This window comes from Sinohyriopsis cumingii, chromosome 9 (assembly GCF_028554795.1).
Source record: "Sinohyriopsis cumingii isolate HCF-2022 chromosome 9, ASM2855479v2, whole genome shotgun sequence".
Lineage (NCBI taxonomy): Eukaryota > Metazoa > Mollusca > Bivalvia > Unionida > Unionidae > Sinohyriopsis > Sinohyriopsis cumingii.
In genome coordinates, this window is record NC_142969.1 from 35,341,704 (window position 1) to 35,358,541 (window position 16,838).

At 33.5% G+C, this 16,838-nt stretch overlaps 1 protein-coding gene across 1 annotated transcript; it reads left to right on the plus strand.

The window, feature by feature from the left end:
• Positions 1-1,058: 1,058 nt before the first annotated feature.
• On the plus strand, positions 1,059-16,472 carry LOC149791538 (SPRY domain-containing SOCS box protein 2-like; the record flags this gene model as incomplete). Its single annotated transcript, XM_089969444.1, has 6 exons — positions 1,059-1,206; positions 2,474-2,635; positions 3,405-3,636; positions 12,278-12,444; positions 14,284-14,313; positions 14,837-16,472. Coding segments are annotated over 6 exons (831 nt in total), but the record flags the coding sequence as incomplete, so codon positions are not given.
• Between the last annotated feature and the right edge of the window lie 366 nt (positions 16,473-16,838).

Sequence of the window (16,838 nt, forward strand, 5' to 3'; positions counted from 1 at the left end):
CCAAAGACTTACAAAAATGGTATTAACAACATCCTCGCTTGGCGCTCAGCATTAAGAGGTTAGCGTTAGGACTGGTCGGCCTGATGTCAGGATAATGTGACTGGGTGGGACATCGTGCTACATGTCTGCTTCATGATGCCCCATTGCTAGACATCGCTATAAACTATCACACTGCGCACGTCGTAGCGATATGACTGATGTGATGTGATGTGATTTGGATTTTTAACGTAGCTTTAACAATTTTTCAGTCATATCGCTACGATGTCTGCAATGTGGCAGTTTATAGTGATGTCTAGCACTGGGGCATCATGCCGCAGACATGTAGCATGATGTCCCACCCAGTCACATTATTCTGACACCGGGCCGACCAGTCCTAACACTAACCTCTTAATGCCGTTTTTGTAAGTCTTTGGTATGACTCGGCCGGGGATCGAACCCACGACCTCCAGCATCCGAGGCGGACGCTCTAGCCACTAGGCCACCGGAGCGGTCCGATATGACTGAACAATTGTTAAAGCTACGTTGAAAGTCCAAATCACACACACAAATCACACACGCATTGGATATAAGTCGGCGCAGTAAGTTTCAGAAATATCACATGACTGTTCTTCGCCTGATATTTCTCCACAAGAAAAGGAAACGGCAGACTATTCAGACTATATCCAATCGACCGAAACGTTAAGAATTTAAAACTAATACATTCACAACTTCATTCCATGAATGATCCTTAGACTGCCTTCAAAATTACAAATGATATTTAAACGAGCTCAAAGTCACTTTACTGAAAGGGACTCAAAGAATGAAAGAGCAAATCCCAAATGAACTTTAGACGACAGTCTTTATTAAGTACGTATCAGTTTGATTTGAATTCTTATATTGAAAACATACTGAACCAAGTGATAGGCAGTACGATTGATTGGCGAAATTAATCATTGGTCCGTTAAGAAGTAATCAGACCATCAACCGCTTTAATCTTAGTCTCACGATATTATGGTTTCTTGTTCAATACATTGTCAACGGCGGAATTCGAACTGAAGTCCCTCCGTAATGCGTAATCGGCTATAATATTTTTTGTTTCTTTCAGCGAAAGTGAGACCAATGTCGAGAATAATGCAAGTTTTACGTCGACGGTGGCGATTAGTGTCATCGCACTGATCTGTCTAATTTGCGCCATATTTTATTGCGCCGGAACACCAATCGTGCACCGTATGTAAACTTTATTTAAATTTCACATCTTTAGTGACATAATAGGGGCTAATCTGTATTCCAAACATGTCTCATTTCACTGCATAATCTCTATCAACCACACGCTTTTATGAATCGGGTGGTTCTATAACAAGTCCCTGGAGTACATTGTTGAAGTCAACGCAATTTTAGGCATAAGAAGAACATACACCCGGAAAATCGGATAAAAAGGAAGTGTCTTGCATATTTAATTTGTATTGTTTGCTGGCTTTTCTCTAGTTGATATAGTATTTCCAGAAAATGGTAATTGCAACTTAGGTCAACTAGAGGGTATATTAACTTGTTTAAAATTGGGATTATTCATTATTATCTTAGCATCCGAAGCATTGTAAGTTTTTATTCCAGTCTTCAGTTTTTAACTTGGGTGGATATATTTATTCGGATTCTTATTCACTGGAATTACAAGTTGCTCTGTAATATTATTGGCCGAAAATATGATGTTAGAATTATAGTGAATTCAGACAAAAATATTTTGGACAATATTAGTTGGATTCATCGAAACATAGCATATCACCACATTCCAGGTAATTGTTACATTAACACATTCGAGACGACTGGTGCATCAAACATTCAATATAGAAGCTTATTAGGAACACCGCTGGAAATGAATTAGAACTCAATATATTTGGCCTTGTGATAGAACTTTTAGGACTATTTGTAATTTATTTCGCAATACTATAAGTTCGTTTTTAATTTTTACCTTGTATTCTGGGGAAATTAATTTTTTGTTGCATTTTACAAAATTTGCTTGTTTTCACCTTTTTCTTATAACATGTTTAAGACCATAGGAGCCTAATAAAAGCTATGTATCAATACTTTTGAAAAACTACCAAGTGGTTGACTCAGTTAACCACGCTTGGGTGGGGGTAGCCAAACACATATCCCAGTTTCGGATTGGTCAACAGTCTCTTAGAATTTCTAATATGCAAAGTTTGAGTGATAGTAAATGACTGCAGAGTATGGCGATTGGTTAACAATAGCAAGCTTAGCGGATTCAGATTATTGTTTAGTTTCAAGTGAAAAATGTTTGAACACAAATTATTCGCCAAAATGCTTCTTATGACTAATATGTTTGAGGTGACTACAGCCCCTCTCTGAAACGTGGTTAATGGTAATTCATATAAATAGGCTACAGATCAATATGTCCGATACTTTTTACCATTAGTGATTTAAAATATATTCGATACAATTTTATAATTATACTTGCTTGTTTATTAATTATTTTCAGGTGATCCGCTGCCTCCATGGGCATTCTACATTCAGCCTCACCCTAGCCTTGTATCCCATGGGTTTAATTCTGTCTCAGATGGGCTATCGATTACCAATCCCACAACTGTTGTTCGTCACAGAACTGGGAGTTTTGAGACAGACGGTGCCAAATGGTCTGGAGGTATATATTGCTACTAATACTACCACTATTGTTAATGACAACAACAATTTTGTTTGTGTGTGTTTATGTGTGTGTGTGTGTGTGTGTGTGTGTGTGCTTGCGTTTTGGATTTTTAAAGTAGCGTTAAAAAAATCAGTTTATAGTGATGTCTCGGATTGGAGCATCATGTCGCAGACATGTAGAATGATGTCCCACCCAGTCATATTATCCTGACACCAGGCCGACCAGTCGTAACACTAACCTCTTAATGCTGGGCGCCTAGCAAGGCATTTGCTTGTACCTCTTTATGTCTTCGGTATGACTTTAGTATGACTCGGCCAGGGTTCGAACCCTCGACCTCCGGCGTCCGATCTAACCGCTAGGCCACTGGAGCGGTCAATGATAATACCGATCCTGTGCTGATGACGATGAAGAAGAAGACGAAGACATCTTTGGCATATGATTGATTGAGTGATTGCTTAAGATAATATCAATACATGGAAGATTACATTGTACCGTGGCTATTCTAATAAAGTGGCGACCCTTGTTTGAACAGGACTTGAACATGCACACCTTTTGTTGCAAGTCCGACAAAAGAAATGAGCAAAATGGAAACGTTGAGTAAAGACAAATCGGGTGAACTTGAATTTCGTCACGCTTGGTAGGTCCTTCACGTGACTATGGTCTACAAATCCAATTCATTCAATTATTTTTTTTCTTTCAACGAGATAATTTATTTCGATCAGCATACCTTTCCTTTTTTTCAAGCTTAAAGTTTATTTTCCTACAGGAATATCTGGAGGCAAGCACGTGTTTGAAATTATTTGGCCCGAACATTTTAGGGGCACTACAGCCACGGTTGGAGTAGGATCACTCAATGCTTCCCTTTTCCTGAAACCCAAAGGTCCTCTGGTTGGAAATGACAAATCGTCTCGGGGCCTGGACATCAGTAGCAAAAGGGTCATCCAATCGGGTAAACCTGTCAAAAGGTGTTGCGGTTCAGACGGTCAAATACCTCATCAGTAAGCACGCTCTCTCTCTCTCTCTCTCTCTCTCTCTCTCTCTGACAGTTTGATGCAATTGTATTGATTCTGAATCATACGTTAAATTCAAAGGTATATATATATATATACACACATACATACATACATACTATATATATATATATATATATATATATATATATATATATATATATATATATATATATATATATATATATATATATATATATATATATATATATATATACACACATACATACATACATACTATATATATATATATATATATATATATATATATATATATATATATATATATATATATATATATATATATATATATATATATATATATATATATATATATATATATATACACATACATACATACATACATACTATGTTGGCAAATTAAGTAAATGTATTTCTTGACAGCCTGTATATGTCTTCTTTCAAATATCTTGGGTGCAAAATGTAAAATGTATTTTAATGTTCTTGGGTTCAAATGTATTAACTATTATAAAGTTTGTGACAGGGTGATTGCGGAAGTCAGTTTGGTTTGGTTTGGTGCTTTACATCTATGAGGTTTTATAGTGTCGAGACAATTTGAGCAAAGCATCTTCCAAGAAATACAACTGTAGGTGACCCAGGCTGGTCCGGCGTTATTATTCGAACCCGCACACTTCCAGTCATGACTCTGGCACGCCATCCATTGAACTACCATAGCTTCCCGAACGTGGAAGGACATTGATTCCGGCACAGTCCTTCGTCATACATTGTAAACGTTTCTTGATAAGTAGTAAAATCTATCATAAATAATGTGTAAAAGTCCATACTCAACAACCAGCTCATAACTCTACTATAAATAATGCTGAAAGCTAGATCATATGTCGGAATTGTAGCAAATTAAAGTTTATATTTGGTTTCCATGCTAGAGCACTGCATATCAACATATATCGAAGACATGTCAGTTTCCATTCACCTAACCACAGTTGTTCGTTGAGAAAGAGTAACAAGATAAATCTAATAAATGTCCTCCTAAAAAGGTAATCAGGGGAATCGGATAAATTAAAATTTATATTTAATTTAATTATTTGTTTTTAATTTAATTATTTGTTTGTTAGTTTTATACTTTTGTTTACTCCATTACATGCTATTGTAATGTAACTTCGTTACTAGATTTGACATTGTGCAGATATTCAGTTCAGTTCTGTTCGACCTGACTTTTTAATTTCTTTGATGCACAACTAATAATAGAAACATTGTATCTAGTTCCTGACATTGTTTCAAAACCAGTGATAGTTTTGGTGAACAACTTCCTTTCAATTATTTGTATTCGTTTTCAGAGTAAGAATTATTAATTTAAGTCATGGGAATGCCTGAACTATGTGATAAGAAACATGTGTCCATTATTACAAATTTTTATTTCTTCTAGAAGATTGACCCTCATCCGGGAATCTGTTTTGCGTTTTAGTTAGTCTATTAGCTCACGATATTATAAAAATTATGTCAGTCGTGCACTAACAATTGATACATCAAGTTATTTTATGATGTGTCCAGTTTGGGCTGATTTAGTTTCCTTCAAAGTATTGAATTTCAAGTGATTATTTACCCTGGAAATACATAAGTGCTCCTACAGAATTCTTGGATAAAGGCATTTATTCAAAGTTTTACTGAATTCAAAATTGTGTGTAATATTTTCTGAGATTCAACAAGAAACTGTTGACACGTCTACACTTTGAAGGTTACATCAGACGTCATTGCATTCCATTTTGGATTTCATCTGGACTCGAACTCAGTTTCATTTAGGACATTTTATTACTAGGACTTCTATTTTTAATTCTTTGATTATTTTTGGATTTATTTCGAAATATCATAAGTTATTTTTCTCATTTTCTCACTTTAATTCCAGAGAAATAAAATTATTTGTTAATTTTTACAAAGCTTGTTGCCATCACTCTTTTCTGTTTCTTAGTTTAAGAGCATAGACCTGTAACAGAAATTGGGATATCAATAGTTTACATTTCAGAAACATTTTTTTTTTTAAAAAAATTAAATCTCCCATGTTTCGGAATTTTAAATCCCAAGTATTATTTCACATTTTAGAAATCTTTAATGAAATCAACAAGCTTTTATAATGTCATCAAAAGTGGAGATCTTTCAATTATTACCAACGAGCAGTTAGACTGTTTGAAAAAAGATGAATTGATTCAGCTTGCCAGAAAATATGATATTTCTGAGGCAAATACTTCTTTAGCAAAGCGAGAAATAGCAAATATTTTGGTCCAGTATTTGGTAGAAAAGAATGGTTTGGATAACAGTGCTTTGGTTTCGATCAGCAAGTCTGTATGAGACTCTAACATCAAAGTAAAAGAATTAAAATTAAAATACAAGATGGAATTGAGTTAGGAAGGCTTGAACGTCAGAAAGAAAAAGAGGAAACACAAATGCAGTTGTAGAAAGAGGCTTTAGAGAGAGACAAATGCAGCTGCAATTGGATAAAGAGGAGAAACAAATGAAAATACAGAAAGAACGAATTCAGTTACATAAAGAACAAATGCAGTTACAGAAAAAAGAAAGCAAATTCAAATGCAAAGATAGAAGGAAATAAGGGAATACCAATTTAGAATAAGATAATTAGTGCCCACTTTTAGAGGAAAAGAAGTAGACAAATATCTTCTTCGTTTTGAAAATAATTGCTGAAATATTTAAATGGCAAAACGAGCATTGGATTTTATTGTTACAATATGTACTTACTGGTAAAGCTAGTGATATTTACATATCACTATCACTACAACAGAGTTCTGATTATGACGTGGTTAAGAAATATATATTAAAGGGTCAGGAGTTGGTACCCGAGGGTTATCGAAAAGATTTTAGGAATTCAAGAAAATCAACTGACTAGACCTTTGTCGCATTTTCATGGGAAAAAGCACGATAATTTGATAATTGGTGCTCTTCTAAAAAAAGTTGATAAAGATTATGAAAACCTAAGAAAACTCGTATTGCTTGAATAGTTCAAAAACTGTGTCCATAGTGAAATTAAGACTTATCTTGATGAGCATAAAGCCAAAACCTCGGAAAATGCAGCTCGTGCTTCTGTCGAGCATTCCTTAGCTCATAAAGTTTTTTTTTAAGCAAGTCTTCCACTCAGCAGTCGTCTGGTAGAAACGTAATTCAGCCAAATACGAGCACTCCTAAATTTCAATGTGGCACAACTGTTAGAAATAAGTTTCTGATAAGAATGATCATAAATCCTTATGTCTTCCTACCTGTACTTATTGTAAGAATAAAGGACACGTTATTTCTGATTGCTACAAATAGAAAAATAAGCATCAGAATCAAGACATACCTATTCCAAATGCTTTTCTTTCTTAGAGGTCAAGGTCACGGTCATGCATTAAAAACAATACATTTTATGAGTCTAATAAACCCCAGTCTCATTTTATTATGGAGAACTATGAACCGTTCATGTCAAAAGATTCTATATCACTCACGGGTGATTCAGCCAATCCCATCCATATTAAAATCTTAAGGGACACGGAAGCTTCTCATAATATTTTATTATCAGGTTCTTTGCCTCTTTCTGCGAAGTCTCCTTCTAATGAGAGTGTTCCTATTGTGGGAATAGAGTTCAGTTTTGCTTATGTTCCACTCCATAGTGTAAGACTGTTATCAGACTTAGTCTCAGTACCCGTCACAGCCGGAATAGTGGTTTCCTTACCCGTTAAGGGCATTCGTTTATTACTAGGCAACGACCAAGCTGGAGATAAGATTGTGGTTAATCCACTTGTAACTGACAAGCCTTGTTCAAATCAGAACGTCGATCATATTGAGAACGAATTCCCTGACTTATACCGAGCTTGTGCAGTTACATGAGCTATGGTAAAGACAGCTTTTGAGAAAGATGTCGGTCAGGAAATTATTCCTTTAGTTAACACATGCATTGGTCAGGCTTTTGATGTAGTCGCTTCCTCTCCTTGTTTGGATCAATCAAAGGGTTTTGATCACACTGATCCTCTTTTAACTACTCATTCCCTTTATTCCAATCAAAGTGACAAACGACAATCACTTGTCGTCGAACAGGAAAAAGATCCTGAGATCTCTTGTTTGTTTCGAAGGGTCATTAAGGAAACTTAATCCACTGAAGTACCTGTCTGTTATTTTATTAAAAAGGAAATTTTTGCGAGAAAATGGAGACCTCCCGAAATACCTGCTGGTAACGAGTGGTCAGTGAACTATCAAATTGTAGTTCCAAAATAGTACGGACAGGAAATTCTTAGTCTGGGCCATGAAACTCTTTTGGATGGTCATTTAGGGATTAATAAGACTTATCACAAGATGTTAAATCACTGCTATTGGCCAAGAATTAAAAGTGATGTTTGTAAATTCTGCCGATTTTGTCAAATTAAATGGTAGGAAAACACAGACAGAAGTTACCTAAGGCTAATCTGCAACTTATTCCTACATTTGACGAACCATTCAGCAGAACAATGGTAGATTGTGTTGGTCTCTTACCTACGACCAAGTTAGATAACCAATACTTGTGGACCATAATATGTGCGTCAACAAAATGCCAAGAGGCAACTCCGTTGCTGAATATTAAAACTAAAGCAATTGTTAAAAGCTTAGACCAAGTTTGTTAATCAATTTGGCCTTCCCAAATCTATTCAATCTCATCAACGGTCAAATGTTAGATCCGGAATTTTCCAGCTGATCATTTTTGAATTTGTCATCCAGCAATTAAAGTCAAAGGTATGGCTCGACTGAACTGAAATGAAGAGAACGTTTAAGTCTGGTGATAGAGTCCTGCCTCTCTTGACCATTCTTCAAAACTTTCTTCAGATTAGGTAACGGCAGTTATAAAGTAAAGAAGATAATTAATGAGTTAAATAATAATAATAGTACTCCTTGGATGGAAATAATTTAAAGGACTACCAGTATGTTGAGAGACATAGCAAGGTTAATCATGCAGTTATTGTAGTTGTACCTGTTCCAATCAGTGAGAATTTAAGTGAAGGAATGCAACGGGACTCACTGAATTTGGAGTGAGAAATCTTCGGAATTCAGAAATTAAGAATAATCTGGACCAGAAACTTTCAAATTTGCAACAACAATAAAGGAATGAATTTAAATAGATATCACTTCAAAATGTGCACTTATTTACATATATTCCAACAAGAAAAATACAACATTTACCATGACGTTGAAATTTCAAACCCGTGAAACAACATCCATACAGGATGAACCCTCTCAAACATGAATACATGAAAAAAAATCAGTATTTGCTGGGGAATGATTTCATAGAACCGAGGAAAAGTGACTGGAGTTCACTAAGTATAATTGTTCCGAGCCAGATAAAACATTCCGCATGTGCACTGATTATAGGAAGGCGAATAGCGTGATAAAAATAGATTCCATTTTTTTACCCAGAATATAAAAATGGTGTTGATCAACCAGTGTGCTCTTTTTCTAAGAAATTAAAAAAGCCTCAGAGAAATTATTATTATATAATCGAGAATGAATGTTTAACTTTGATATTGTCATTAAAACATTTTGAAGTTTACATTAGTTCAACTCCTTCTCCGATTATTGTTTAGTGATCACACTCCCTTACTTTCATCGGCAAGATAAGAAACAAAAATCAGAGATTATTAAGGTCGAATTTTTTATTACAGGAATATAATATTGATATCAGGCACATCAAGGAAAAGGAAAAATTTAATAGCCGATGCACTTTCACGTGTATTGGAATATCTTATTTCATGTATACTTTGTATCATTCAGAATATTTCTTCTTATGTTATTTTTTTAATGAATTTCATGTGTAATTAACATATGGTAACACAAAAGCTTTATTATACAAATATTTCTTTTTCTTTAATGAGGGAAATTGTTATATATATATATATATATATATATATATATATATATATATATATATATATATATATATATATATATGTATATATGTATATATGTATATATATATATATATATATATATATATATATATATATATATATATATATATATATATATATATATATATATATATATATATATATATATACTTAATTTAATTATTTGTTTGTCAGTTTTAATTTATTTTACTCCATTACATGTTATTGTAATGTAGCTTTTTACTGTTCTTGACACTGTCCGGAAATTTAGTTCAGATCTGTTAGACCTGACTATTAGCTATTTTTTATTACATTGATAAACAACTAATAATAGAAACATTGTATCGTGTTTCTGACCTTGTTTCAAACTCAGTGACAGTTTTGGTCAACAATTGGTTTTCTTTCTCAGAGTAATAATCATTAAGTTAAATCAAGGCCATAACTAAATTACGTGCTAAGAAACGTGTATATTATTAAAAACTTCTATTTCTTCTAGAAGATTGATCCCCCATCGGGGACTCTGTTTTGCATTTTAGTTAGTCTTATAACTACGTTATGATAAGAATTATATCAGTCGTGCCTTAACACTTGGCACTTCAAGTTGTTTTGTGTTGTGACGAATAACTTTGTCTTATGGCAGGCGCAAAATCTTGTTAGCACAAATGGTCTCACAGTTGTTTGATTGGTTGCCATGAACCTTAAGAAGTATGTTCATCACGTTACAAATGAATTTGCTTATGCTGTTATTACTTTATGGCTTTAAGCAACCTCACAGAAAAGGAAAAAAAAGCAACAACTTTTGTAAAAGTCAAGAAAACTAGAATACAAAGTGAAGATTTGAAATAGAACTTACAGTATTGTGAATTAAATCCCAGATAATCCTAAATATTCTATCAAATGTCCAAGAGTATTGAATTTCAAATGAATTCCATTGGTTATCCGAACCTATTCCAATTTTGAATGTGGTGATGTGCCAATAACCTTGAACGTGGCACATATCGACAAATTAGTGTTCTTTTGCAATTTTGGTTTCAGTTATTACTATTTTATCTTGCAGCAGAGTATTGTTTATGACATAATCTTTTAGACATAACTAGTGTAGTAGTAGTTGATGGGTTGCTAAGAAACTTGATACACATTATGATCGTCATATGAAGAGTCACATATCGACAAATTGCTGATAAGTTATGCGAATATTCTGAATGCAACTTGCATTGCGTCGTTTTTTTGATTGATCGATGTGAAACTTTGTATACATTATCTTCATCGTCTAAAGATGTACATATTGACAAATGTGTGTGATACCGCAATTTTTGCTAGTGTTATCCTTTTTACCTGCATCTATATGTAATATATACCAGAATTGTACTAATGCAACTACTGTCGTAGTTTACAATGGATTACTGTGAAGCTTTGTAGAAATGATAATCACCTTCAAATAAAGTGTGTTGTCAAGCAATTTTGTTTGCATTATTCGAAGAGTACTGAAGTATTGTGACGATAGACTAATCTCACTGACATGTGTAAGGGATTCGTGAAATATATATACCACATACATTCAAAATAACATGGCATTTAAAATGGTATAACTCAAATTGATATACCATAACTACTGGCATATCAAATTGTGATCCACCCATGGCGCATTAATACGAATATATGAACATTTATTCAACTACAGGCCTATAGATCAATGATGCAGTTTAACTCATTTATTAATTATAAATGACATATGAAAATAGCGATCAAAAATATTAATAGTCTCTGTTTTCTAAATGAAATTAAAATGGTACACAATTTCACCGGAATCCTTTCTTTTTTTCCGTTCCCATCTCCCCTATCGTGTGTTAGGGACAATATAATCAAAAGTTTGGAGTGAGAGAGACAAACATATTGCTCTGGACGAAAACAATTACTCTAAACTTGTACCAAGTAACCTACAGTAATCTGGTTCGTCGTAACGGTATGTGTACGCTTTCCTTGGGATCTATCTAAAGTGTTAATAATATCAATGATACATATTTGCCAACGAAAGAGAGAGAATTTTATAATCATTAGAAATGTTAATTAAAGCAGAATAATGACTTAGATGAATTGTCAGTAAATTAGAATGTTTTAATTACCTCTTGTTGGTCGTCATTTTGCTTAGTTTCTATTCCACCTAATTTGCATACACCTGCACGGGAATGCGTGACAGTTCAGGTTCAGTGTACAAGAAGCTAACCATGTTTGTAGTTCACTATTTTCTTCAGAAAATAAAACATAATTAATAAATCATGAGTGTGTCTTATTATGATTTAATCAATGTGAATAAAACTAAAAACTGAAAAAGAAACAATCAACTTATCAATTTGAATATGTGATTGTGAACAACAAGTAAAATCGTTGAACTAGATTCTGTCGCGGATACACTGGAATGTGAGAGGTTCATTCATTCGGTCAATACACAGTTGTCTGGAGCATATCGTTAAGTTCCTTCAAAGTGCAAATATGTGTATTTTTATGTGATATAAATAAAATATATGTATAATATATACGCTGTATCAATCATATACCACTCGTTGTTTACGTTCTTCATTAAAAGAAATTAGGCTTGCCTCAATTCATAAATTTATACCTCTTGTGGTATATCCTTGATACAGCGTGCATACTAATCAAATATATATGCGACCTAACAGCTAATCTCTGTCTACTTATTATTATTATTTTTATTATTATTATTATTATTATTATTATTATTATTATTATTATTTCAGGTTTTACATGTACGTTGATGCTGACAGTGGCAATGTTGGATTCGGGAGCTCCGTCGAGTTCTGGGGATTCCCCATTATCGGCATTCCAAAAGACCTATACCCCTTGTACGTCATGATCGGAGTTTCTGTCTCAGGGTCGATTGTACAAGTGATGTACAGAGGAACTGGTGGGTAGCTTGTGTTATTGTCTTTATGAGAAAACGTCCTTTCATTTTCCATCAAACACCAAACCATTTTAATTATATGAAATACAGATGAGTGGGAGAAATTACGATAAAGGGAACAAAGAGTGAATACATTATCGAGATCTAGTATGCGAAATATGGCTCGAGCAGAAGTAATCGCTCTAGAATGGACGAAAATGAGATAAAGAAGTAGCAACTGAGACAGAGTTTAAAATTTGGGGATAGAATATGACAGACAATGCTAGAGTTGGATATAGCGTGTGTGGATGTGTGGCGGATTCGGTAGATCAGTCATGATGGAATGCAAATTATCATGATCGAACTTGAGCATGGTAAGATTAGTCGAGGATGATGTACGAACTAATCTAGAGTATCATGAAACCATTGCCAGTTTTCCACCCAGGTAGGATCAAGAGCAGTAGCTATGTATCTACGCATCACTCCTACCCATCCAAGAGCAATATCTATTATCAAAGAAAGGTCCATACGTGTATCAAGGCCAAAAAGCACATTTATGCGAAAACCTGTACATATTACCTGTATATAAAGACCGCTTTTAGATGATATTCTGGGTGGTCTTTGTAGGCAGCTTTATCTATAATATAACGACCACTTTTAGATACCTGGTATCCTGTAGATGAAGACTGCTTTTATATAGTGTCCAGAGTGGTCGATTTACACAGATTTATAAAGGCTTTTTCAACGCTTGTCTGAGTGGTCTTTGTATACAGTTTTACCTGTCCATTAAGAACGCTTGTAGATGGTGTCTTGTGTGCTTTCTGTGCACGATTTACGTTTACCACGAAGATGTATGGACGGTGCCCTGAGTGGCTTAGTACGCAAGTTTAATTGCAAGATAAGCTGAAACAATAAGGAAGTTCATTTGCATGATACAATGTGATTTTAAGCCATATTATTCTAGAAAACAGATAAAGAACAAGAACACCTTGACAACAAATTACAAATGTACGTTTCTATCGATTATCATTTGATAAAGACTAATTACTAGTCCTTTCTTTTTATCACAAACCTTTTTTTATACTGTAGGTCTAACTGTCTACCTAGCGAGATATATATATATATATATATATATATATATATATATATATATATATATATATATATATATATATATATATATATATATCTGTCCATCTAACATAAGATAAATGCTGTCGTTTGCTGTCTGTCTACGCTATACACGCCTGCCGTTGTATGCTAACAATATATCTACGCCAGTTCGCCTGCTCTTGTATTTTATATATTTATATCAGACATGCCTGCTATCGCAGTCTATCTATCTACACCAGACAGGCCTGCTATTGTATTCTAGTTATCTACGCTAGACACGCGTGCTATCGTATTCATATACCTACGCCAGACACGCCTGCTATTGTATGCCAACAATCTATGCACGCCAGACACGCATGCTATTGTATGCTACCTATCGATTTTAGTGAACCACATGTTGCTATCTTATGTTAATGCAGCAAATTTGCTTGTTTGTTGCTTTGCTGTTGTGTTTTTATTTATTTGTTCTTTGTTTTTTGGTAGGGGTGGGGGAGCAGATGGGATATGTTTATCCTTAAAAATGTGATGCATGTCACAAATTCCTTGAGATATACAATATCAAAACAAGGTTAAACTTGATTACAGGTAGTGTACACCTCATTTATATCGGTGGACATTTTCCTTGATGGTTGGTGATATAGTGGAACATAACCGTTCAGTTTGATATTTCAATAAAACATGATTTCTTAGCCAAGACTTATTGTTTGTATTTTCTCTACTATATTCATTATTTTCTTAATATTTTGACAGCTCCTGACCCGAATGTGCCAGGGCCTGCGGGTAAGTTGAATGAAGATAAAATGCTAATTAAATACATTTTATCAATGATAATTCAGTGATCAACATTTATCATCTTTAGGGGTTTAGAATCGAAAAGATATTCTAATGAACTGGAAAAAATTAAACTAAATGGTGCCTGCTTTGATAGGTTTCAGGTTTTCTAAAATCTTAAATATTAAATAAACAACAATCTAGTTAGTTTATAAAGTTTGTTATAAGTTGCAATGACAATCATGGGTAATACGGGAGAAAAAAGTAATGATGCTTAAGTCTCTTCCTTTCTAGACAGTTTTAGAATTGCAGTTATTTTCGTTTGTTGTTTTATTGTGCTTTTTCTCTACCAATGCCGTACTTAAATGATTTATATGAGTGATTTCATTTCATACATACATACATACATACAAACATACATACATACATACATACATACATACATACATACATACATACATGGAAACAGTCAGACAGAATAAATAGATAGAATCTCACATGAGATCCAGTGCCATACTTCCTTTCCTTATAGGTCAACAGATATTCCTTGTACAACAACCGGTCCAGAGTCAGATGCCAATGCCAGTTCAGCCCCCTCCCAATGATGGAAATCAAAAGTATTAAAAGATGAAATCAAGAAGCGAATATAGTGTCGAAACTCATATTTTGAACAGATTGAATTGCTAATCCAAGAAATCGATTACTAATCCAATATCTCGATCTACTAATCCCAGATCTTTATGTATTTCAAAATACAGTTGTGTCTTTTATTATGCATATTAATTCTTCCTAAGTTATTTTTCACGAATGCATTTGCGCAGGACTTGAAAATAGAGAGAAGTTATGTAGAAAATGGAACATAAAAATACAATTTTGTTTTTTCATATTCACTAAATCGTCCACTACTATCAGTTTTGAGTCATTCTATATGAGAATATTGTATAACTGATTATCAGCTTTAACAAAGACCATTAAATCAACTGCATACAGCAGTAAAAATAATTATAATCTTTAAATAGCAACTCCTCTGTTTATTTCAGCTTAGAATAGTTTCAGATCAATCAAGAGTAAATAAAACAGTAAAAGTGATACAACACAACATAGTCGTACACCCACTTAGCAATATTACCCATTAATAGTAAACAATAATTTCATTTCATCTCTTCTTTGTTGAATAGCAGTAAGATTACACATATCTGTAAATTTAAAATATTTGCTGCTATCGCCTAATGAAACATTACTTTTTCTTTCAATTTTTCACCATACAATTATTTAGCGAAAGTTTGTATAATTTCATATATTACTAAAATTTGTAAAGAGGTCTTCAAAATGAAAATGGGTTTAAATCTATGAATATCCTACGGAATATTATTGTATAATAAATGCTTGTCGCAGGAACTAGTGAAATAGTTGGTGCTATTAAGTGAAGAAATAAAATGTTTGTAACGATAAGGCAAGAAAAAGAACAGCCAAGTTCCAGTAAATGATGGAGGACTTTCTTCCCTGTAGACAACCATGGCCCTATATTAATTAAAACTTATCATGGCATGGCTGCATAACTTATGTCACTTGAATGTATACAAATAAGATGGTAACGTTTGTTACATAATGGTTCAATGAAAAATTGACCTCGTTTTGATGATGGTGATAACATGTAAATTCGCCAGTTTTAGGGAATCTTTGTCTTCCAATTTTGAATAAACTTGTTTCTGTTCAGGAAGTGAAAAGTTGTTTCCTGGTATGTTCGTAACATACAAGCATGATGATACATTATACTCTGATGCTAGCTTTCAATTCATTTATCTCGTCAAACGCATTATAACTATTTTGTTTCAAAATTAGCATAATACAATTTTATGTTCCCTTTTGATATGAATTTAAGTGGATCTCTGGAATAGTATTCATTTTTCTGTGTGACTTTTTTCATACAGATTTACAAGGAATAAATCATAACTGTGGAGTTTACAATCTTTTTATCACAAATGTATACGTGTAGATACATTTAAATATTTTAATTATATAGTTTAAAGTAAAATGACTCAAGGAATGATGCATATATGTTTACAGTATCAATGTATATATCAGTTTACAGGTTTTGTAACATGTTTGAATTGTGCCATATAAATATACCTTCAATAAAGATGTTTTCTTTTTTATAAACAAGAAAATGTGTGTTACTCACTGAATTCTTAGATTTAAAAATGAAACTATCTTTTGCAGGCAAAAGACGATGCTAATTTAAGAAAACCAAAGTACATGTAATAACGTCGATAATTTGTTTCTCTCACTGCTTCTCTTCCAACCAACGTGAAATGTTCGATTCGTTTCATTAAAAAGGCATACTGTGAAACATGCATATATGTTATGCTAAGAAATTTTTTTATTAACGTGTTATTAACTTGTTTAAATGTGAACTCCTCCGTTAAGCTTAGATGTTTTGCTTTCTTGTGTGACTTTAATCGAATAGATTTAAACGGTAGAAATCATAACTGGAGTTTAGCATCTTTGTAACATCTCATAAAAGTACACGTAGA